This window comes from Lathamus discolor, chromosome 21 (genome assembly GCF_037157495.1).
Source record: "Lathamus discolor isolate bLatDis1 chromosome 21, bLatDis1.hap1, whole genome shotgun sequence".
NCBI lineage: Eukaryota > Metazoa > Chordata > Aves > Psittaciformes > Psittacidae > Lathamus > Lathamus discolor.
In genome coordinates, this window is record NC_088904.1 from 1578104 (window position 1) to 1601896 (window position 23793).

A 23793-nucleotide genomic window follows, 5' to 3' on the forward strand; every position below is an offset into this window, starting at 1 on the left:
AATGACCCAGGGACCCTAGCAGTATGTATAGTGTTATGGAATTTAATGTAATCCTTGTGTTTTGGATAACGTCACTGTAGTGGTTTGCTGAATTTGGAAGGCTAGTGTGCAAGAGCAGGTTCTGTAAGTATACTTCCTGTGCCAGGAAGTTAGTTCCTGTGCATAAATGTATAGTGCCTTTATAGGTCCTTAAGTCCTTTAGTCCAGTGACAGTATCTCACAGGGAAAAACCCGTTAGGAGCACACTTACTGTATGGAAGGAGATGGATTTAGGGTGAGAGAATATGCTGAGGGCTTTGCTGGATGCCAGGGAAGATCAGGTCACGTGAAGCGTGTGGTATTCTTCTTGGAGAATCGGGACTTAGTTCTCTTTGTTCCAACTTCAGAATCGACAGTTTAACCCCATTAACACAAATTATATCTTATGGAATTCAAGTATTGGAGGCTTTATTGGGTAAGATTACATTTGGTTTTGCTACTAGGGCTGACTAATGTGATTTGACTTTAAAACAAAGTAAACGAGTTGTGTGTGTTGTGCTTTTACTGACTTGATTTCTTCTTTCTTCCCTCCTCCCTGTTCCTCGCCTGTGAAATCACCTCATCAGGGATGCGCGTAAGTTCACTTCTGAATTTATAGCAAGAAATGAGGAAACTCTTCAAAGATCAGCAGTGTTCTTAGCTATCTTGTATCCCCACAGTGTTGTTGAATTCAAGATGGAAGAAAGCATGAAAAAGGCTGCGGAGGTTTTGAACAAGCATAGTCTTGGTGGAAGACCATTGAAAGTGAAAGAAGTAAGACGTGCATCTGTTCTTTCAGTATGTTGAATTTGAAGGTGAAGGGGTAGTTCTTGGGTTTATGGCATTTGTAGATAAGAATAACTGACAAAAGTTAGGACTCATCGAATAGGATTGAAAAAACACAGTGAGCCACTTGTTACCATTGGCACTTACTGCTGAGGCTGAGTTTGGACATGATCAAGACTAAGCTTGATTTTTAAAAGTAGGTGCTGATGGTCATGGGGCACAGCTTGGACAGAGCAAGGGTTTGGCTTTAACTGCAGGTCTGCTTTCTTATTTAGTGGTTTTAAGAAGAAGTATGCATAAATATTGTTTGTTCTTAACTGCCTTCCCTTTTAATTCTGCATCCTAACGAATGTATTCTACACACAAATCCATAGAACAAGCTGATTTCTGAAATCCTTCCAAGATTTATTTCCATTTTAATGGCTTTGCTATTGTCAATTACTATGACATGCTCAGCTGCACCGCTGTCAACCGGTACGACATGATCAGCTGAGCCATGGGTTAATACTTGACTGTTGAGAAGTTTAAAGGTTTATTCCAGCAGGTTGAAACTTGTAGCTGCGTTGAAGGTTCAACTAAACAACAGTAAAAATGATTTACTTCGGTGTTGGCTTTGACATGGCCTTGGGGTATGTGAGCTATGCTCTTTGCTAAGCAGACTTCACGTTCTGTTGTGCCCTGCCCATTTAACAGTGGGGTGAAAGACATCTACACAAGTATAACACAGAGAACTGGGTGCAGGTCTTCCGCTGGTAACCTGCTTCTTGCTATAGTCTGAGGAGCACTTGGGAACAAGGATGGGACAAGAGGCAGCACTTCTCAGATCTCTCAGGTTTCCTAAGTTGGGAGCAGCAGCCTGCTTCTGGAATAAGCCACCTCCTGTTCTGTATTAGTAGTCATTTTTCTCCTCCTTAGTAGCTGGTGCAGTGCTGTGGTTTTGACTTTCAGCCTGGGAGCAATGCTGATAACACTGGTGTTTTTAGTTGTTGCTCAGTAATGTTAACGCTGACCAAGGACTTTCTGAATCTCATGCTCTGCCAGGGAGGAGGGGAAGCCGGGAGGAAGCCGGGACAGGACACCTGACCCAGACTAGCCAGAGGGGTATTCCATACCACAGCATGTCATGCCCACTATATAAACTGGGGCAGTTATCTGGAAGGGCTAGATTGCTGCTCAGGTCTGGTTGGGTATCGGTCAGAGGGTGGTGAGTGGTTGTACTCTCTGCCCTTGTTATTTCCCTTATCATTATTGTTAATGGAGGCAGCAGTAGTGGTTTTGTGTTATACCTTAGTTACTGGACTGCTCTTGTGTCAGCCTGTGGGAGTTACATTCTCTTCTTCATCCCTCTGGGAGCCGGGGGAGGAAAAAGTGGGGGGAGTGAGCAAGCGGCTGCGTGGTTCAGAGTTACCGGCTGTGCTTAAACCACGATAAAGTGATACCTTATTTTAACAATGAAATAGGAAATTAAACTTGAGAAGTGACTTGATTCACTTTAATGTATTCTACATCTCACACTGCTGTGATTTCCTGTAGCTGAAACACTCCTGTGGAAGCTGTCCTTGCTCCTGTCTCAAAACGTGCTGTTGTTTAGTCTTCAAGTTCAGATCAAGACTCAAATTAACTCATAATAATCTGTATTTCTGACTGGTTCTATTTGATATTTTGCCTTCTTCAGCAGTCTGCTGATGCATTTTGCTTACTGAATACAGTGTGATGTTTCCAACCTAAGCAACAAGTTCACCTTTTATTGTGAAGGTGCTTACAGTCATGAGTATAAAGTGACAAAAATGAGTCTTATTTCCTTCCTTGAATTCTTCATCCTTTGCTTCTTGTTCTCCAGCGTGTCCTGAAATCATGAAATTATGGAGTAATAGGGGGATGCATTAAAAGGTGTTTTGGGGTTAGAAAGCTGGTGGGGATGGGGAAAGCGTTGCCCAAACCAATATTCTTGATGTTGACACTATCCTGGCTTGTCAAGAAGTCCAGGTGCAAGGTCTATGAGTTGTTGAGTTAGTTGGCATTTGTTTTCTGAAGCCTCTCCAATGCCATTCTGGGTTTGTCAGTCTTTGGAACAGATGTAACTGAGGCTTATTGCTGGTCTTGAATGACAGAATAATAATCACTTTCAGACTCGGGGGAAGCGCAGGAGTTGGGATAACTGGAAGGGTGCTGGCATGTTGGTTAGGAGAAAATAAACTGGGGGGGGGCGGTGGCAGTAATGGGTGAAGTGCTTGGCTTGGGGGGTGCTGTATGGAACAGGAAGCCATGGGTAAAGGGAAACCCCATCTTTTGCATGTCTTAGCCATGCCAGTAAGTGCCAAGGCACTTAGTGCAGTAAAGAGGGAACAGAGTGTGTTATTTCTGTGTCTGCAGGACCCTGATGGGGAGCATGCCAGGAGAGCGATGCAGAAGGTCATGGCAGCAGCCAGTGGAATGGGGGTTGGTCCAGGCCCAGGTGGCCCCGGCATGATCAATATCCCTCCCAGTATCCTCAACAACCCCAACATACCCAATGAGATCATCCATGCTTTACAGGCAGGAAGACTTGGGAGCACGGTCTTTGTTGCAAATGTAAGTGCTGTGTAATCTCTGTGAAGACTTTGTTTCTGAAGCTGCCTCATAGCAGGAAAGGAAACAAAGGAGCATTAAAACTGGGTTTTGATGGAAATCTGTCTCCTATTCCCAATTTTTCTTGTCTTCCAGTTGGATTACAAAGTTGGTTGGAAGAAACTGAAGGAGGTGTTCAGCATGGCTGGAGTTGTGGTTCGGGCAGACATACTTGAAGATAAAGATGGCAAAAGTCGTGGCATCGGCACTGTCACTTTCGAGCAAGCTATAGAGGCCGTTCAAGCTATATGTATCCTTGAAGAGTAATGGTGGTAAACAGTAGGGAAATAACTTGGCAAACAAAGCAGGATGGAAATCTCAACTGTAGTATTATAAGTGAGGATGTTGCCCTGGCACAGCCAAGCCATTGCACTGGATGGAAAATGAAAACTGGAAAACAAGAAGGTTCGTCTTGAAAGAATTGTTGTTATAGGCTCAGAATCAGTAACAAACCTGATTCTCTTTTGTACCTGAATATATGTGTATCTAGCCCAAATAGTCAATTTCTCTCTCTAGGTTGTAGCTAGTACTAAAATGCAATTGCTGAGAAAGGATTTGTCTTCAGTTCCTATGGTGGAGGCAAAGAAAGAAACACCAAATCCACTTTCTGTGTAAGATGGTTTGACTGGTGTGTTACATAGCAATCCACAAACCCCAAACCATACTGCTGTGTGCATGAGCTGTGCTATGGAAAGGAAGAAAATATTTCCCTCTTTTTCCCTCTCCAGGGTGCTGTGTAAATGTTCATTCCATTCTGCATGTGCACATTATAAGGAAAGTGTTGTGGGAGTGAGACTTAGACAGTTTCATGTGATTCACTAGTGTGGCTTACATCCAAATCCGGCTCTTGGTTGAATTGGAAACTTTGAACTTTTGCCTATTTTTTCCTGTTTTAGACTGCTAAAGTTACTGATGAGATGTGTGAACACCTAGGCTGGTTTGGAATAATATTTTGAGTGATGTCTTGATGAACTTAAGCAGAAGAGTGGGTTTTACCTCCCATTTTAATTTGAAAAAGCTATTCTTTGACTATTCAGTTGTCTGGATTTCAAAGCTTTTTTTGTTCTAGAACAAACAGAAGGATATTTGATAATGTGTGACTGATAGCTGAAGAAGTGGCCTAAAGAGGTAGTGTTCTCTGACTGGGCTTTTGTTCTCTGCATCAGGCAGTGCTTAAAGCTTTAGGACTTCGGTCCTAGGTCTTGAGTAATGATCCTTAATGAAACCACAGCGATGTTTAACGGGCAGCTGCTGTTTGACAGACCAATGCATGTAAAAATGGTGAGTACATTCAAACTCTTCCTGCTTTCTGAAGTGGTAAATGTGCTCCTGGCTTTGGGCAATGGGTGGTTTCAAGGTTGGATCGAATTATTGTGGTGGGGCACATGTATGTGTGACTTCAGATGCCAAAGAGAGGCTCTTCATCAGGGACTGTACTGGTAGGACAAGGGGCAATGGGTTCAAACTGAAACAGGTGAGATTCAGGATAGATACAAGGAAAAAGTTCTTCCCTGTGAGGGTGCTGAGGCACTGGCACAGGGTGCCCAGAGAAGCTGTGGCTGCCCCATCCCTGGCAGTGTTCAAGGCCAGGCTGGATGGGGCTTGGAGCAACCTGCTCTAGTGGAAGATGTCCCTGCCCATGGCAGGGGTTGGAACTGAATGAGCTTCAAGTTCCTTTCCAACCCAGACTATTCCATGACCCTATGACTTGCTTAATTCCTAGTGATGTCAACTTAACACCATCACGGAAGGTTAATTCTGCTTACTTTGCCAAAGGACAATCATGAATAGAATGAAGACTGCTTTACCTTGAGGTTGCTGTGTTTTAGTTTAAAAGAAAAAAGGGGGAGAGGGCAAGAACTAATTTCTTCCTTTTCTTGCAAACTCCCATGTGTTCAATTGTCCTCAGGATGAGCGAGCCTTTCCCAAAGGAGACTTCTTCCCTCCAGAGCGACCACAGCAACTCCCTCGTAAGTCTCTCCTCCATGACTGAACATGTTACTGGTTTTATTTTGCTGTGCAGCAACTGGGGCCTGATCCCAGCCCCAGTAAGACTCTGGTTCAGACTTTGGAAAGCTGGGATCCAAATGGTCTGACTAGTATGAAAGGGGGAAATGATAAAGAAGAGCTGCTCAGCTTTGTCTTTTTGGATACTCCTTTCAGCTCATACTTAAAAGCTTGTCTTAAACAGGATGCTTAAGGCTTCCAAATGTCTCAGTTGCAGTTCAGAGACCCCCATACCTTGTAAAAACACTGTTAATAGTGGGGTTTAATGGCAAAGTAATTAGTCAGTAGGGAAAGGTGTGCCTCCTTATATGGGGTGGTATTCTTCATGTCTGGTGTCCTTCAGCTGAAAGGGCTGAATTGAGGACCTGAGAATCTTCCAGGTCTTCACATTTCTAAAGGGGATCTTCTCAGTGTATATAGAGGGTGTAAAGAAGAGGGAGCCAGACCCTTGTCAGTGGTGCCCAGTGACAGGGCAAGAGGCAGTAACTGAAACACAGGAGACTCCAGCTGAATATAAAGAACCATTTCTGTGGGGGTGACTGAGTACTGGAGCCATGGCTTGCCCAGAGAGCCTGTGGAGTCTCCATCCTTGGAGGTACTCAAGACCTTTCTGGAGATGGTCCTGGGCAACCAGCTGTAGGTGGCCTTGTTTGAGCTGGTGGGCTTGGAGTAGAAGACCTCCAGAGGTCACTTCCAACTTCAACCCTGCTGTGATGAGATACTTAAAGTATTGAACAGGAAGAGTCTGGGTTGGAAGGGAAGAGTTAGAGGCAGGAGAGCACAGGCTTCACATATTTAAATACAGCACAAATGTGAAGTGGGATGTTAGTGTCATCCAGCTGATTGCTGTTTCCTTTGGGATGGGAACCAAACCTGTGGTGTGCTGCTCACTTACACAGCTGTAGTGATCATCAGCCAACCCATCCCTGAATTAGTTTCCTGTGTCTCTGTCACAGCACTGTTCAGCAGCAGTATTGTTTGTGGGGTTACTGCTGCCTTGACTCTCTCTAATGATATACCTCTTCTTCAAGAGCAAGTCCCTGGGTTTCAGTTTCTTTCTCTTTCTATAAAACTTAACAAATGCCAATAGAAAACTGTTTCTTGGCCTTTCTTGGGGTGGGGAAGGGGTATCTTGTGTTGGTTTTAAAATAAGAGTCAACACGTCCCGTGTTTATTACGCTGAGCTGGAAATGAGGAAGTCCTCTTCTCATAGGCAAAGGGTGCCATTAAGGTGTCGTTTGCTGCAAATGCAAGCAGAGAACTATTCCTTTCTGATGAAGGAAAATCTGAGGGCTTTTTTTTTCTTGCTTTTTGGACTGGGGAATCCTTAATTCAATCGGGTACAGGAAGATTCCAAATCCTGCCTGGGAATGATATGCTTTGTTTGCTCAGAGAAGAGGCTGGCTGTGTGCTCTGAATTCCATAGGTGGCTGTCAGAACCATAGGTTGAACTTTGTGGTTAAATTCTATAAGGAAAGAACCTTGGCAAAGGTGGAAATAAACCAATTGTCAGCCAAGGGTAACATTGTGCGAAGGGTAGAAGATCTTTATCCTAAATTGCCCACTCTTTCCTCCTTAGATCGAGGAGTTGCACAAAACAAGCAGTGTTCTAGCCAGTTATTTTTCAGGAGTCAGCCTAAACCCAACCAACCAAGCAAGTTTTCTCAGCAATAAGATGGCAAATGGATGATGAGGAAAAATTGAGCTAGTTTTTAGTCTATTTCAAGACACATCTACTCTGATTTACTCTACACTTTCATGCTTTAAGTACATGCCCCAAAGTGGGAACACAGCAAGCTTTTTGGAGAATGGAAGTCAATTACTTAAGAATAAAACTTGCTGTTTTGTCAAACTATGGAAAGAAGGCTTTTTTGATATCTGAATATTTCCTTCAGATGGTCTTGGTGGTATTGGCATGGGATTAGGACCTGGAGGTCAACCTATTGATGCAAATCATTTAAACAAAGGCATGGGAATGGGCAACATGGGACCTGGAGGTAAGAAGATTACTCCTATGCTTTTGTTTCATGAGAGCTTTAAAGCTGTGTTAGAAGGTAGCTAGCTTTGTTCTGCCTACACAAAAAGTCCAAGTGTATTAGGAGTGTTAAAGCCAAATGAGTTTTTGTTGGGCTAAGTCATGAGCTTGATAATGAAAACCTGAATTTAACCAACTGCTCCATTTTTTTTTTTCACTGTGGTCAAGGCACAGCTCTCATTTTCTGACTCTTGAGCATGAGCAGCAGACACTGCAAATCATACAGGAAACTTTGAAAACCATCTCTCACTTTTAACACCGATTAGTGGGCTTGCAAATCTTTTGTTGAGGATCTGTTTCAATAGCACAAGTTTGAAAGAGCCACCTAAAAAGTAGCACACATTCAGCTTTCAATTGATAAATGCCTATGGGTTTTTTTTCCCCTTTGCTGCTTTGTTTTCTGAGAAGGAATGTTGCAATCTCCTCAGAGTTATCCCATGTAAGCTGTGGACATGTTGTATGGTCTTTGTTTTCTACTAATGGCTAAGTGTTGTAGAATTACATCTGCTATATAAAGTTTTCTCTTTTATTTTGAGGAATGGGAATGGAAGGCATGGGCTTTGGAATGAATAAAATGGGAGGTAAGCTGTGTTTTTTGGCTCGTCTCTAGCTTGGGCTTTCTGCAAGTCGTGTTAATGTAGCCATGTATCTGCCAGCATTTGTAGGTGTATGGGGCTGGGGTCATACCTCACCTAAAACACAACCGGTGTTTGTTATGTGTGTTGGGACCAAAGTCTGACCAAACTTCGGGTTTTGTGACTCTGTGGTACAGAGTTGTCTTGGTGCCCATGGGAATGTTCTGTGAAGGCAGCTGGTGGGGAAAGTGCGGAGTTAAGCTGAAATGCGTTGCTAAAGAATCCCTGAAAAATGTTCTCTTTCAGGAATGGAAGGTCCCTTCGGTGGCATTGAGAACATTGGCCGCTTCCCAGCTGGAATGAACATGGGCAGAATGAGCGGTAGGCATTGGGGTTTGTTGTATCCCACTCTTGAGCTGTGTTCCTGACAGCTTTTTTGCAGCTCAGAGGCCACTGGGGTTGTCTTTAAGGCCTAGTTTAGGAAGAAACTGCTCTCTCTATGCACCAGAAAGGTGGCTCCAGAGCAAGGTGGCCACCTCAGATGTGTTTGTCCATGCAGAGATGAGTCCTGTGTTGGGTTGGGTTTTGCATCTCAAGAAGCCATGGTAAAATGCTCAGGAGAACTTAAGAACAACCTTGCCTTAATCTTAATCTTTAAAACTGATGCCACATTAAAACATCCTCTTGGGAGCCATGTAGGACATCTCAAACTTGATCTTTGCAGACATGGATCGTGCCATGGGTGGAGGATTCGAAAGAGAATTTGGAAGAAATGAAATGGGAATGTCTCGTAGTTTTGGAGATACCTTGGAGAGAGGAATAGGTGAGTACACTGAGCTATACACTTCCACTACCTCCTTCTCCTACCCAAACTATATGTACAAATTGGGTGTGCATTGTTACAACAAACCAGCTGTCCTGGTTTTACCTGTAGCCATTTTTCTACTGGCTAAAACCAGGTAAAATCTGGTAAACCCAGGACACCAGCCTATATTTTGTATGCCTTTGCTGTGATAGTCTGGTTTTGATCAACCCCCTGAGAGCTGCACAGGAGGCAGGTGGATCCACTGGATCCATCTGTGATGCTGTGAATGGAATGTCAGATGTGACAGGAAACCTTTGGACAGCCTTGACACATTGTCTTGTGTCTTGAGGCTTCATGCTAAACTCTTGTACACATGCGTGGCAAAGAGGAAGGTTCTGAGTGATCTGTGACCCAATCTTGTCACTAAAACAGAGCCTGAGGCCTAAGTAGTAGGAAGGACAATATGGCAAAACCTTAATTTCCTTCCCTTCTTCCCAGACATTTTGGGAAGCCCATCAGACCCATCAGCTGGTTGAAGAGAATACACTCATCTGCAGCACTAAAATTAGTGTTCTTCTGTCTTGCCTGTTAAATCCCAGTGGGAAAAGGAAGACTGTCAATGTAGGGAATGTGTAAAATGGTATTTGAAGTGAGCAGGAACAGCACAGTGCTGCTCTGCAGCAGCTTTGAGATGGGAAAAGGGATTGATGGTGCTTTGTAGGAAGATTGAGAACATGAACATTTTTCATGTCTTATGTGAGGGTCTGTCCCATGTGTACACACAGCTCTGGTGATGCTCTCACTGCTGTGCTCTGTTAACTTCAAATGAATTTGTAAAGAAATTGAGTTTCTGATACAACTCTGACTCTCTAAAATTGGCCCAAGTGCTGCTTGTAAATGTGCACGCTTTGGTTTCCTTGAGCACAGGCTCAATTCAGAGTTGTGTATCTTGTTCCTCTTCACTAAATATATGTAGGTAACTGAAGTACACACTTTCTACAAGGCTTTTTCCTCTCAAACAGAAATCACACTCCATGATTTTCTTCTTACAGTGCTGCAGTGCTGAACTTCATTTGCTAGATAAGCTCAAAGCCTTCATACAACAGCAAAATGACCTGAACCATAGAGGAGTGATCCTTTTACTGGAGGAATCACAGCAAAGGCTCTGCAGCAGAGTCAGGACAACTCAGTCAAGGGATTTTATATAGCAGATGCAGGAACCCAGTTTTAGAGTATGCTTTATGGCCCAGGCAGCCTTTCTGTGTTCCTTTGCACATGAAAAGGCCAAGCATGCTCTGTGACTGTAACAGTTATTGTGCTGTGGGTCTAGTGAGGGAATGGCTTGCTTTCTCTCTGAGATCTAGTGATAGGAGGGCTCTCAGGGTTGGGGAAGGTTTGCTTGTAGAAGTCTCTCCCTGGCTTGGCTGAAGTAATCTTTGAGCTGTATGGCAAGGAGGATGTGGTTTCACTCCTCTTCCAAGCAGTCTCTATTTGAACTGTAATTTGAGCTACTACTCACTATTGCTGTGTATTCTGCAGTGTGCTGCACAGGACAGCTACCAGCTAAGAGTATATTTAAAACACAGCTTTTGCCACCTGATCTTCTCCCAGGTTTGCAAATGCCTTCAGAATTCTCTTTTTTGGGGGGGAAGGCTTTCTTTGTGTGTACCCAAGTTAAGCTCCTTAGCAAACACATAAACTTTCTTCTGTCCAAACTACAGTTGGGACAAGATCATAGAATCATGGAATGGTTTGGGTTGGAAGGGACCTTAATATCATCCAGTTCCAACCCCCTTCCAACACCTTCCACTAGACCAGGCTCCTCCAAGCCCCATCCAACCTGACCTTGAACAGGCTGTAGTCACTATGGGGTGTGTGTAATCAACACCAGAGCTCTTCTTACCATCCAAAAGAAACCTTTGCTTCACATCCTGCAGCAGCAGAGCATGTGGTGGGCAGTTGCTTTAGAGTGACGAGGAAGCTTAAAGCATTTCAGTTGTCTCAGCATGCATTAGGGTTGTGGTTTGTCGCTGTGTGATTACTGATAACCTGTGTGTTGTGTTCCAGGTGGTGGAAATGCCAGCATTCCTGGGATTGAGAGGATGGCACCTGGCATTGATCGTATGGGCTCAGGAATAGAAAGAATCCCTTCTGGGATGGGGCATGGGATGGAGAGAGTAGGCTCAGAAATGGACAGGATGGGGCTTGTTTTAGATCGTATGGGCTCCAACGTGGAGAGGATGGGGTCAGGAATTGACCGAATGGCCCCTCTAGGCATAGATCACATTGCTCCCAACATCGAGAGGATGGGCCCAGCTATTGAGAGGATGGGATCTGGCATGGAACGGATGGGCTCTGGCATAGGCTTTGGCATCGAGAGGATGGGGGCTGGCATCGACCGCGTTGGCACCACTATGGACAGAATGGGATCAGGCGTAGAACGGATGGGCTCTGGCATGGATAGAATGGGTATAGGCATCGAGCGTATGGTCCCTGCTGGAATGGGAACTGGAATGGGTCAGGTGATAGAGAGGATGCCAGCCGGTTTGGATCGCATAGGTGCTGCTCCTATGGAAAGAATAGGAATAGATCGTATGGGAGCTGCTGGCATGGAGAGAATGGGCTTGGAGCGCATTGGAGCCACTAATATGGAGAGGATGGGCCCTGCTATGGGGCAGGGCATGGGAGCAGGCATAGAGCGAATGGGACTGCCCATGGGAAGCAATTTTGAGAGAACAATGGACATGGAACGTGGAAACTTTGCAGCCAACTTTGCAGGCTCCCTTGGAGGAACTGGAGGACCTGCACCTGGGGTGGCCAGGAAAGCATGTCAGATATTTGTGAGAAACGTGAGTAGCCCCTTTCCTACCTGTCCTTCATCTTCGTGCAATTGATCAGTACTGACACGTTCATCTCTGTGCTCTAGTCACAACATCCTCTGACTGCAGCCAGAGGGGCAGTTCAAGCTGTTGTGAGCTGAAGCCATTTCTTTAATGGGATCAGAGCTCTGTCCCAAGATGGAAAACGTGTTCTGAAGAACTGGCAGTGCCTGCAAGCTGTTCAGGAGCTCCTCAGTAATGGTCTGTTCTTCTCTTTTCACAGCTGCCTTTTGATTTTACATGGAAAATGCTGAAAGATAAATTTAATGAATGTGGTAAGTTAGTTTATTGCTTGCTATTACTCTGGAGTGGGAATTAAACGGCAATTCCTGGCTCTCTGTGCCCCCAACACCAGTATTGTGAAACTTCAGTTCACTCAGAACTTACTGAAATGCCAGATCTTAACAATTGTCAAGCCATGTGAGGATGTCTGTTCTGAGTGTTGGGAAGCAGCTGATGATCCATTAACACACTCCTTTCTCTTAAGTGTTGCTGCCCTTCTCCATCTTGGGCTGGTTTATCGCACAGCAGGCTCTTTGTTGGGTGTTCCATTCACCTGCTGCTGCTGGAGTGAGAATCAAGAGAACCACTTTGAAATAATTTATCTCTTAAACCAAGACCACTCCTTTAAAACAACAGCTTGGTAAAGCTGTCCTGCGGCCTGAAGTTCTAACTCATAGGCGCATGGAATCAGAGACTGCTTTGGGTGGAAGGGACCTTAAAGCTCATCCGGCTCCAACCCCTGCCACGGGCAGGGACCCCTTCCACTGGAGCAGCTTGCTCCAAGCCCCTGTGTCCAACCTGGCCTTGAGCACTGCCAGGGATGGGGCAGCCACAGCTTCTCTGGGCACCCTGTGCCAGCACCTCAGCACCCTCACAGTGAAGAGCTTCTGCCTCAGAGCTCATCTCAGTCTCCCCTCTGGCAGGTTAAAGCCATTCCCCCTTGTCCTATTGCTCCAACCCCTGAGGACGAGTCCCTTCCAGCATCCCTGTAGCCCTCTTCAGACACCAGAATCAACCACTGGGCACATTTAAAGGTAGAAGAGGGTTCAACAAACTCCTTCTCTTCTCCTCCCCAGGCCACGTGCTGTACGCTGACATCAAGATGGAGAATGGGAAGTCCAAAGGCTGTGGGGTGGTGAGGTTTGAGTCCCCGGAGGTGGCAGAGCGCGCCTGCCGCATGATGAATGGGATCCAGCTCCGGGGCAGGGAGATTGACGTGCGAATCGACAGGAATGCTTAAGCAGGAATTGCCTTTTTAACACTGCTTCCACACTTTTGGAATTTGTACTTTTTTTTTTTTTTCCCCCTTGTTAACCATTTTAATTTGACTGGATGTAAAGGTGTTAAAGAAAAAGATTCAGTTGCTTTCTTGGAGTAATTTTAATTACTTTTTTTAACGAATGGATTTCCATTTTACTGGTTTTTTGCATTGGAACTGCAACGTGCACAATCTTTTTTTGTAGTTGTGGCATCTCGTTGACATTACAGATGTAAACAGTAATGACTTTGATAATAAATGAAACTCAAGATTTCAGATGCAGCATCTGGTCCTGGCAGCACCTCCTCTGCTTGCAAAGCTCTCTGTAACTTCAGTAAACTAGAACTTGTGTCCTGTGAAGTGTCAAGACAGACTGTTCCGCGCCGTTGCGTCTTTTAACTTGATGCACACTGGTGTTGGGGTTTGGATGGCTTTGGGGTGCAGGGGACCCCCCTGTCCTGTGTTCAGACCTAAGTGATGCCCAGCTGTTGGTGCAAGGCTGGTACTTTCATTTTGCTCCAGTGGGAATGCTGATTTCAAAGCAAAAGGAATAATGAATACATTATTCCTTATCTTCAGGTGTGTCAGTGCCATTCTGAAGGCCTGAACTGAAAAAGGATTTAAAGCAACTCCTTATGATGGAGGTTCCCAGGTCCGAGGCAGGGTGAGGTGCAGCAGGGAGAAGGCAGAAGGTGGAATATTTCACCACCTGCAGCAACCACAGTTTTAACAACACAAATAGCAGAAGAGGGTCTTTCTGAGAGGGAATTCTTGTGCCAGGAGTGATGAAGCTTTTTGCTTAAGACAGGATTTATAGAACCATGGAGTGGTTTGGGTTGGAGGGGACCTTAAAGCTCCTCCCTAACCCCTTGCCATGGATAGGGACCCCTTCCACTGGAGCAGCTTGCTCCAAGCCCCTGTGTCCAACCTGGCCTTGAGCACTGCCAGGGATGGGGCAGCCACAGCTTCTCTGGGCACCCTGTGCCAGCGCCTCAGCACCCTCACAGGGAAGAGCTTCTGCCTAAGAGCTCATCTCAGTCTCCCCTCGGGCAGGTTCAAGCCATTCCCCTTGGCCTGTCCCTACAGGCCCTTGTCCCAAGCTCCTCTCCAGGTTCCCTGCAGCCCCTTCAGGCACTGGAGCTGCTCTCAGGTCTCCCCTTCAGGAGCCTTCTCTTCTCCAGGCTGCCCCAGCCCAGCTCTCTCAGCCTGGCTCCAGAGCAGAGCTGCTCCAGCCCTTGCAGCATCCCCGTGGCCTCCTCTGGCCTCTCTCCAGCAGCTCCGCGTCCTTCCGCCGGGCCCGCACTCAGCGCTGCGAGCCCCGGAGCCGTGCCAGGAACCCTGCAAGCGGGACCCCCCCTCGGGATCGCTCCCTACGGATCCGCCGCCTCCGTCCTCGCCTCCTGCCCGGTACACGTGGGCGGCGCGCTCCATGACGTCAGTGCGCGGCGCCGCCCGAAGGTCACACGCTGCGCTGGAAGATGGCGGCGGCGGCGGTCGGCGGCTGTCGGGTGAGAGCGGGACCGCGGCCGCCTCCGCCGGGGGCTCGGTCCGGCTCCGCTGAGGGGCCGAGGGGCGGCGGGAGGCGGCGCTGGGCCGCGGCACCGAACCGGGGATGCCGAACCGTGGTCCGGTTACCGGCTCCCTTCTCTCCCCGTACCGGAGCTGCGGCTCGGGCCCTGCCCGAGGGTCTGTCAGGCCCGTAGGGAGGGCTGCGGCGCGGGTGGACCCCGGCCGTGGCTCCTCGGTCGCCGTTCAGCGCAGGGCCAGCCCAGGCCGCTGGAACCCGGCTCTACCGGCTCTTGCCGAGCTTAAATCTACACAGGTTTCGCCCCGGTGTTGAGCTGAGTGCGGAGGCTGTGGCTTTAAAAGCCGCTTTGCCGTGCGAGGGGCTGTGGAGGTGGTTGGTGTTCCCTGCCCCAAGTTTAAACTTCAGTAGGGGAGACTGAGCTGAGCTCTGAGGCAGAAGCTCTTCCCTGTGAGGGTGCTGAGGCGCTGGCACAGGGTGCCCAGAGGAGCTGTGGCTGCCCCATCCCTGGCAGTGCTCAAGGCCAGGTTGGACACAGGGGCTTGGAGCAAGCTGCTCCAGTGGAAGGGGTCCCTGCCATGGCAGGGGTTGGAGCTGGAGGAGCTTTGAGGTCCCTTCCAGCCCAACCCAGGCTGGGATGCTGTGATTTTACAATCAGCCTCCAGTGTCTCTTGGCTGCGCATGGGATGTTCTCCCAGAAGCACAGCCAGTGCTGTCTGTTTGCAGTGTTCTTTCTTTTCTTCTTGAGCTCTTGTGGGTTTCTGTCATCTTGTATTGTACACCAGACCTTACCTTTTTGTTGCAGAAATGTCTCATCAATGGCATATGGTTGATATCCAGAAGATACCCAGTTCCTGCAGTCCCCAGGGGTACAGTGTATGGCATGAGCCCGCCTGGTTTAGAGACCCATCAGGTTGGTTAACAGCTGATTTCTTCTTATTTCAGGTCAAAAGTGCTTCCTCATCAGAGCACTGATCTGCTCGATTGGGATGGATCTCTGAGAAGCCCCAGTTATAGGCTGAAAGTTTCTACTTGTTAAGATGTATTTGATGAAGGAATATCGTAGTAACTGAGTCCAAGTGACAGAGTTCAGGGGTGATGCTCTGGTAGTTTCATCTACCAAGTTATTTAAGCCTGAGCTAACCTCTGGGGTTAAGCTTTCTCTGGAAAAGCATCTTTGCTAACGGCTGTGTAGATGTGCTTCCCAGCGCATTAGAACTGTGTTGGATATTGGCTCTTTTGAGGTTAAGCTGCTGCTTTTTCAAGGTGGCTTTGTATTCCCCACAACATTGACTCTGTTAGAAGTGACTTAGTGCTTGGCTTAAGTAAATCTACCTGCTGGCTTTGATTCCTGTCTGATTTAATGTCTTGTTGGATCCTACAACATGGAATGCTTTTCTTTAGTCTAGATGCTACTCTTCGGGAGGAAGAAAGGGTTTTATATCAGGGTTTGTGGAGAACATCAAACAGGAATTAGCGAAAAACAAGGAGATGAAAGAAAGCATTAAGAAATTCCGAGATGAAGCTAAAAAGCTGGAAGAATCTGATGCTCTTCGAGAAGCAAGGAGGAAATATGTAAGTCAGGAATTCGTTTGGTGCTTTCATTGCCCAGTCGCTGAGCTGTTACCATTGTGAATGCAGATATGAATCTTTGTGCAGATGACCTGAATTCAGCATGTCTGTTCTCATGGGAAGTTCTGCCTGGCTGGAAATACTGGGATTAAGTGGAAAATCTTTCCAGCAGCCCCTTCGCTGGACTTCCCAAGTAATGAGCAGATGAAAGAACGAGGCATTAGAATTTAAACCCTTATTTTGCAGTCTTTGAAGAACTATAAACAGCACAAGTTGCATACATGAACCTCTGATGGTAGTTCCTCGAGGAGGATGCTCCCTATGGTGGAGCCCTTTTGCTCTCAGTGACAGCATGAAGGGGCTGTGCTGTGTGCTAAACTGGGCTTGAGTGTTTCCTGTTCTCAGTTACCTGCAACATGTTTTTTTTCCCCCCAGAAAACCATTGAATCTGAAACAGTGAAGACCTCAGAAGTGATTAAAAAGAAACTTGGAGAAATAACTGGGACAGTGAAAGAGGTAAAAGGCAGCTGTGGAAGAACCTGGTCCCCACGTTCTGCTCTGCTCCTTCACTCCCCATCTGTGTAAATGTGCTTTGATGTGGCTTAGCTGTGTGTAGTTATGAGCTGGACATAACGCTCTTTGCTGAGGGGGACATAACTGGTATCTTTTCAGTGCTGTTGAAGGTGCTGTGAGCATCTTCATCAGCCAAATGCCATTGATAACCAGGGAAAACCATTTGATACTGGCACCCTGTCATTTCTCTTTGAAGCTGTGGCTTGTGACCCATCCAGGGTTGGTTGCCTGTTGCTGGTGAGAATTCCAGGATCCCTGAGGATCTGACGTGTGCCAATGCAGAATAAAAGGGCGACGAGCTACTGACAGAGTCCTTTTAACCTCTTGTATACAAGGTCCTGGCTTTGTAAGCACAGCTGAAGTGATGGATATGAAGGTGTGGGATTGAGAAGAGTGTTTCCTGATTGTACAGCACGAGTTGCATAGCAGAGAGCCATCTCCACTGCTCCTGTAGCTGCTCTGAAAAAGCACCTGACTGTTTCAAGGGGAAGGGCTTGGCTATTTTAACGCTGGCATCATTGGTCCTCCTCTTTGATGTCAAGGGAAAAAAGTTAAAACCTCTGGGCAGCAGCTGTTACAAATGCGTGTGGTCCCATGAGCAGCCCAGTCTCTTCTTCTGCAAAGAGGTGTTGGACGATGCTGCAGTGCCAAGCCATAGTGTCCCAGCCAGTCTCCTCTGTGACATGTAGCTGTGTGCTCACCTTAGGTTGGGTTAGTTTTGTCCTGTGTGGAAGCTGAAGACCTAATGCCCAAAGAGGAGTTACTCAATGCCAGTTTCCACCAGTTTCACCTGACCTGAGCTTTTCTTTCACGTTGTGTTTTCTTGCAGAGTTTGGATGAAGTCAGTAGGAGTGATATTGGCCGGAAGATAAAGGAAGGTGTGGAAGGAGCAGCAAAAACAGCAAAGCAGTCTGCAGAGTCAGTGACAAAAGGAGGGGAGAAGCTGGGCAGGACAGCAGCCTTCAAAGCTATTTCTCAGGTACCTGTCAGCTGTAAGGTTTGACTGTCCAAGGCTGCGTGGTGACCTCAGAGCAGTTTCCAGTATCTGAAGGGGGCTACAAGGATGCTGAAGAGGGGCTCTTCATCAGGGACTGTAGTGATAGGACAAGGGGTGATGAGTTCAAACTGAAACAGGGGAAGGTCAGGTTAGGTATGAGGAAGAAGCTCTTCCCTGTGAGGGTGGTGAGGCACTGGAACAGGTTGGCCAAAGAAGAAGTCCGTCCCTGGCAATGTTCAAGGCCAGGTTGGACAGTGTCTTAGGCGACACGGTCCAGTGTGAGGTGTCCCTGCCCACAGCAATAGGGTTGGAGCTGGATGTCTTTTCCAACCCAAGCCATTTGATGATTCTACTCTATGGGACTTTTTTCTTCAGGTAGATCCAATACAACCATCCAGTTGGTGTTCTAGACTGTTGACTTCTTCAGCAGAAGGCCTTGGTGCTGGTGTGCATGCCAGTAGACATCAGCAGAGAAGCATTTGGTGACTAAGGGAAAGGAGAGTAACCTGTGGCCTCTTTATGTATTTATTTCTTCCTTCAGCAGAAGTGATTTTCGGTTTCTGGGGAATGGGAGGAAACAGTAAATCAACCTAATGGGGATGTCGTCCTTTCAGGGAGTAGAAACAGTCAAGAAGGAGATAGATGAAAGTGTTTTAGGACAGACCGGTCCTTACAAACGTCCGGAGCGCCTACGGAAAAGGACAGAGTTCTCAGGAGAGAGTATTAAAGAGGAGCGAATATTTGAGGCTAATGAGTAAGTATGGGATGGCATTTAGGGTGATACAGGATGGCTGTGGGGCGAGGCCTGACCTGGCAGCACAGGTCTAAGAGCAGATTTCCAGCAGAAGCTGCCGATACTGAACCTTGCAATAGCAAAACTGGGCACTTAAAATGCTAAAGTAGGTGCACAAGGTTCTGATGTAAACTCCTGACTGGCCTGTGTGTCCTGTTTCCTCAGTCCTAACATCTTGCTGTTGAATTAACATTTGGCAGCACTAAGTCTGAGCTCCTTTGCTTCCTCTGCTGCCTTGCCACACTAAGCCATGTTTCTGTGGTGTGTCAGCTTCAGTGATGCTGCATTGATACTCCTCAGGATGTTCTCCTTACTCTCACTCAGTTGTAAGTTACTTGTTCACAAACACCCCTGTCTTGTGTCCTTTCTAGGGAGGCCATGGGTGTGGTGCTGCACAAAGACTCAAAATGGTATCAGCAGTGGAAGGATTTCAAGGATAACAACGTGGTCTTCAATAGTAAGTGTTCCAAAGACAATGGCAAAGCACCTTACTTTCCCAGTTGTGATTCTTGCAAATCACAAGATGGGAATGACAAGAAAGCATCATTCTTCTCATTACAGTTATTGGTAGTTAAGAACATTGCAGGAAGATGAGGAGAAAAGAAACTTTTGGAGTGGATAGCTGTTAATCACTGAAGTGATTTAGAAGGGAAGCAGTGGGTTTGCTCTGCAGTCCACTGCATGGTGTTTCTTAGTGGAAGGACACTGCTGCTCACAGCTCCTCTCCTTCCAGGGTTCTTTGAGATGAAGATGAAGTATGATGAGAGTGATAACGCATTCATTCGAGCTTCCAGAGCTGTCACAGACAAAGTCACGGACTTAATAGGTAACGTTTCACCCTTGCTGTGGAAGAGCATCACTGGCCGCAGCTCTGCTCTGGTGCCTGCTACTGCTGTTGTCCTCCAGGTGTTCCTAAGGCCAGGTTGGACACGGCTTGGAGCAAGCTGTTGTAGTGGAAGGTGTCCCTGCCCATGGCAGGGTTTGGAACTGGATGAGCTTTAAGGCCCCTTCCAACACAAACTATGCCATGATTCCATGATCCTGGAGCTGTACAGCATTTGGCATGGATCATTACCCAGTATCATGTAGTAGCAGGCAGCTGCTGGATCGGACGTGCAGTGCCAAGTGCTTGTATGGGATAAAACTGAAGCTTACCTTTAAACCACAATTGGTCCTAAGTGCCTCCTCCTTCCCTCTGTTGTCTCCCTGAACATCTTTCCCTTGTTCCCTGTGGCAGTTGTTGTGCCACCAGTCTCACTGAGTTGTTTTTCAGGTGGATTGTTCTCGAAGACAGAAATGTCGGAGGTTTTGACAGAGATACTCAAAGTGGATCCATCCTTTGACAAAGACCGGTTCTTAAAGCAGTGCGAGTTTGATATAATCCCCAACGTCCTGGAGGTGAGGAGGGGCTGCAGTGTGATGCATGGCAGGGGGTTGGAACTGAATGATCTTAAGGTCCTTTCAAACCCAAAGCATTCTATGAATGAACAGCACTGGGCAAATGGTGCTATCAGATAGTGATAAGGGAAGGATGTGGTGTGTAGGTACTACCGGATTCTAAGTGATTTGTGACTGCTTCGGAAGACAGGAGGTCATGAGAAATGGTCCTAGTCAAGGAAGTTCTGTGGAACTTCATGTTTTTAAGGACCATTCAGGGCAGCACTGCTGAAGGCTGTGACTTCAGGTGTAACGGATATAGTTCCTCTTACTGTAACAGTCCGTCAGGAAAGACAGAGTGAAAGTAGTGGCATTGAAGTACAGCAGAAATTGGTTGGGATTTGCATGAGACTGGAAAATCTGAGGCTTGAAGAGAGAAAGAAGCTAAGAGAGAGCAAAGTGTGATCTTCTCATCCTAAAACACAGTGCAGGAATGAGTGTATCTCACTTAATATATGCTAACACACCTGTAGAAGTGTTTATAATGCTTCTAGTCATGAGGTAGCATTATAGGATGAGCTAAAAGGAAAAATATTCCTATTTTATTCCATTTCCTCTTTCAGTCTATGATGTCTGGAGAGCTTGATATCCTCAAAGACTGGTGCTATGAAGCGGTGAGTAGAGCTACTCAGACTGTCTGGAAAGGTGATGATTCTCCCTTGTAAGTAGGTGTATTGTGCCACCTTTGCTTGCAAGCTGTTGGATCTGTGATGTTGCTTACCTGCTTTGCCCAGCTGCTTCCCCAGGGAACATACTAGGAAACACTAATGCAGTGAAGTACATGGGCAGGAGTTCTGGAATAGTCTGGCTGTGAGCTGAAGGGTGGGGTTTTTAGTGAGCCTTTGGTTCTGTGAAGCCCAGAGCATCTGCTGTAGCTGTTTTGATGCTTGGCAAGACCTCCGAGTTCAGCATGTCTGCAAAAACCTGACTTTTGTTGTCATTGCTGGGGGTTCTCTCTAAGCAGAAAATCCCTTTTTCTTTGTGACAGAACAAATTCAAATGTATAACACAAGTTTGTTGCTTCATTTAGACTTACAGTCAGCTTGCTCATCCCATCCAGCAAGCCAAAGCCATGGGGCTCCAGTTCCACTCCAGGATTCTGGACATTGACAACATTGATGTGAGTGCCCTTTCCTGTGTTTCACTCTGAGGGGGATGAATTAGAAACTCATGACCTGAGGAGGGGTTTTCTTCTTTGCTCTGACTTAAGTTGGAGGTAGTTACTGGCTGGGTGACCCAAAAGGTAACTCCAGAGTTCCTGAAGAACAACATCCTCTGGAGTATTCTGCATCCCCACAAAGAGAGGCAGGAAGAGAGTTATAAGAGCACAGCTTTGGGAAACAAACCTCAATTCTCCATTCCTCTCTGCACTGCAGTGAAGAAGTTCTTTAAATACTGAATGGAGTGACATTAGAATTGAGGAGAAGGTATAACCTGATTGGAATACCCAGGTGCAGCCCTGGAGAGGGTGGGATTGTCAGTGTTAGCTGTGTCAGGCCAGAGCAGTGGTGTTAAATACTTGATGTTCTTAACCCTAATCTGCAGGAATTGTTTCCTGATGGAATTTTCTTCCATTGCAGCTGGCCATGGGGAAGATGATGGAGCAGGGACCAGTTTTAATCATCACTTTCCAGGCTCAGGTGGTGCTGGTAATTAAGAACCAGAAAGGAGAAGTGGTGGAAGGTGACCCGGTAAGGAATGCTCTCAGCTAGAGGTGCTTTCTCTCTTAGTCCCTTGTTAGTCATCCTGGGTGTTAGGATTCATCTTGGGGCATCTGGAGCAGGGGGTGTCACACATTGACTGGTAGGAATAATACTGCACCTTGTGGGGTAGGTCCTTGGTGCAGCTCAGTGTGGGCTGTTTCTTCCTGTCAGACTCTCAACGTGTTAAACCCCATTAACTGAGCATTAAGTAACTCCCTGCCTGCAGTTATCACCATGAGTTCTGCCCCTCTGGGACAGAACTGAACTCTCCTGCTGTACACTGAAACTCCATCCCAGAGCTTTCACCTGATCCTGGTCTGTTCTTCCTTTCACAAAGGACGCTGTAAGAGGAGAGCACAAAGATGCTTGGCAGGCAGGGTGGGAGCTGGAGTCAGCTCATTTGCAGGGGATGGAGAAAATGACTGGCTTAATACATGCATTTAATAAAGACCTGGCTTTTTGCAACCGCTGTCTCTAGTCCAAGCGCTAAGGGGTTGGAACAGGATGATCTTAAGGTCCTTTCCAACCCAAACTATTCTATGATTCTAAGTTGGAAACCTTCATTCAGAGTCTGGAAATCAAAGGTTTATCTGTTCCTGGCTGTAACATGTTTCCAGCCACTGCCCATACTCAGCACCTTCAGGCTTAGAACCAGAGAGCAAACTCATGAGGGCAGTCTCTGGAGGAGGTTGGATCCTGTCCCCATCGGGTGAGGTCTCTGAGCATCCCGCAGGCTCTAACAGCAGGATTTCCCTTCCAGGACAAGGTGCTGCGGATGCTGTACGTGTGGGCACTCTGCAGAGACCAGGATGAGCTCAACCCCTACGCTGCATGGAGGCTACTGGACATTTCCTCATCGAGCACTGAGCAGGTTCTCTGAGGACAGTTGCAACCCAGAGCCTTCCTGTACCTCTCTGGAAGTGGCTCCATCTCTGCACTCGCACCCGGCTGCTGTGGGATGGACTGTGGATGAGGGAAAGAGGCTGGACTGGTTCCTTTGGCAAGAGGGGGCTGTTCCGTGTGCCCTCATTGTGCCAATCCCAGTCACGAACTGGACGAGTACCTGCCTTCTGCTTTGCTGTGGCACTGTAAGGGTGTAGGGAGATAGCCAGTGAAAGGTCTGAGACACGAGCAGCTGCTGTTGGCTCCTTTTTTAGTCGTGGCTGAAGGAGGCTGCTTGACTCCTGTGTGTTTCTCCGTGCTCCCAGTGATGCACAGAAGTGGGTATTGGAGAGTGAGATGTGCCAGGTCTAATGCCCATCTGCTGTCATCCTCTGGTGGCCTCAAAGCATCCCCCAGAAGATCTCAGAGGTGCTTTTAAGGCACATTGGTCTTGACTAAGTCTTGTGGAGTCACACCAAGAAGCCTTCTCTTGCTGCAGTGTCTTGCACTTTATCGAACCAAATACAGTCAAGTTTGCATGTAATGATCTTGGTGTGGAAGGGTTGGCATCATCAGGCAGGTTCTAGAGGCTGGTTGCAGTGATACCATCCATACAGCCACAGCTTTGCACTGGGAACGTTGGTTTGGGTGTTGTGTTCTTTGTGTCCACTGGTACCACTAAGGAGCGCACAACTGCCTTTCTGTGCTGGGTTAATGTGATGGGGGGGGGACAGGCTGTAACTGAGAGGGGGCAGCAGGCAGGGTGCTAGGATGGTGCTCAGGGGTGGGGATGGACAGAGCAGCAACACAGGAGTCAATAAAATGCAGTAACCTCTGGAGCTCAGGTATTTATTCCATGGGATGAGAACAGAGGGTGTGATCCACACACCTCCTGTGTGAAGTGGGTCCTGAGCATGGCTGTTGTCACTAGGGGGACTCGTGCTTCATGGGGACAGCACCCTCTTGGTGGCAATGGGAAGGTGTTGGGGGATGAGCTGCTGGTACCCTCACAAGAGACTGGGTTTGGGAGCTGGGGATGGGATCAGTTCCTCAACTGCCTCTTTATGGGAAGCGTGGTTGTGGGGGGGAGATTATTGCTGGGGGAATAGGGAGTCAACGGAGTGTCCTGCTGCTGTGTTCTGCCCCTGCACAGAACAGGGTGATGCAGGACAGCACTTCCTTGCCATTAAAGAGAATCATTCCCAGTTCTTCCTTCTCTTCTGAGTGTCCAGATCAGTTCCTTTGAAGTGGAACCTCATTTTTGCTTCTAGCTCTTGGGATAATGAATTCGCTTGGGGGCTTATGTTTTATTTATAGTAAATTACAAGCAGCAAACTC

The 23793-nt window shown here is 47.1% G+C and overlaps 2 protein-coding genes across 8 annotated transcripts; both read left to right on the plus strand.

Moving 5' to 3' along the window:
• The first annotated feature begins 522 nt into the window (after positions 1–522).
• HNRNPM (heterogeneous nuclear ribonucleoprotein M) lies at positions 523–13333 on the plus strand. Of its 7 annotated transcripts, none has more exons than XM_065699561.1 (14): positions 523–613; positions 699–816; positions 3178–3375; positions 3508–3661; positions 4643–4692; positions 5321–5381; positions 7314–7415; positions 7990–8034; positions 8335–8409; positions 8753–8851; positions 10373–10444; positions 10901–11682; positions 11936–11987; positions 12792–13333. In XM_065699561.1, exons 2-14 carry the CDS (start codon positions 715–717, stop codon positions 12953–12955), a joined length of 1956 nt encoding a protein of 651 aa, XP_065555633.1. In that variant the 5' UTR covers positions 523–613; positions 699–714; the 3' UTR covers positions 12956–13333. The 7 variants fall into 7 exon arrangements, with proteins under 7 accessions (XP_065555633.1, XP_065555634.1, XP_065555635.1 ...); XM_065699562.1 differs by having other exon boundaries at positions 7317–7415; XM_065699563.1 differs by having other exon boundaries at positions 699–792.
• Positions 13334–14392: 1059 nt separating this feature from the next.
• Positions 14393–23671, plus strand: TIMM44 (translocase of inner mitochondrial membrane 44). The gene is made up of 13 exons (XM_065699684.1): positions 14393–14481; positions 15304–15411; positions 15903–16073; positions 16506–16586; positions 17473–17622; positions 18255–18394; positions 18805–18890; positions 19167–19259; positions 19707–19831; positions 20434–20484; positions 20901–20990; positions 21451–21561; positions 22334–23671. The coding sequence occupies exons 1-13, from the start codon at positions 14452–14454 to the stop codon at positions 22451–22453; spliced, it is 1356 nt and encodes a 451-aa protein (XP_065555756.1). The 5' UTR covers positions 14393–14451; the 3' UTR covers positions 22454–23671.
• The last annotated feature ends 122 nt before the right edge of the window (positions 23672–23793 follow it).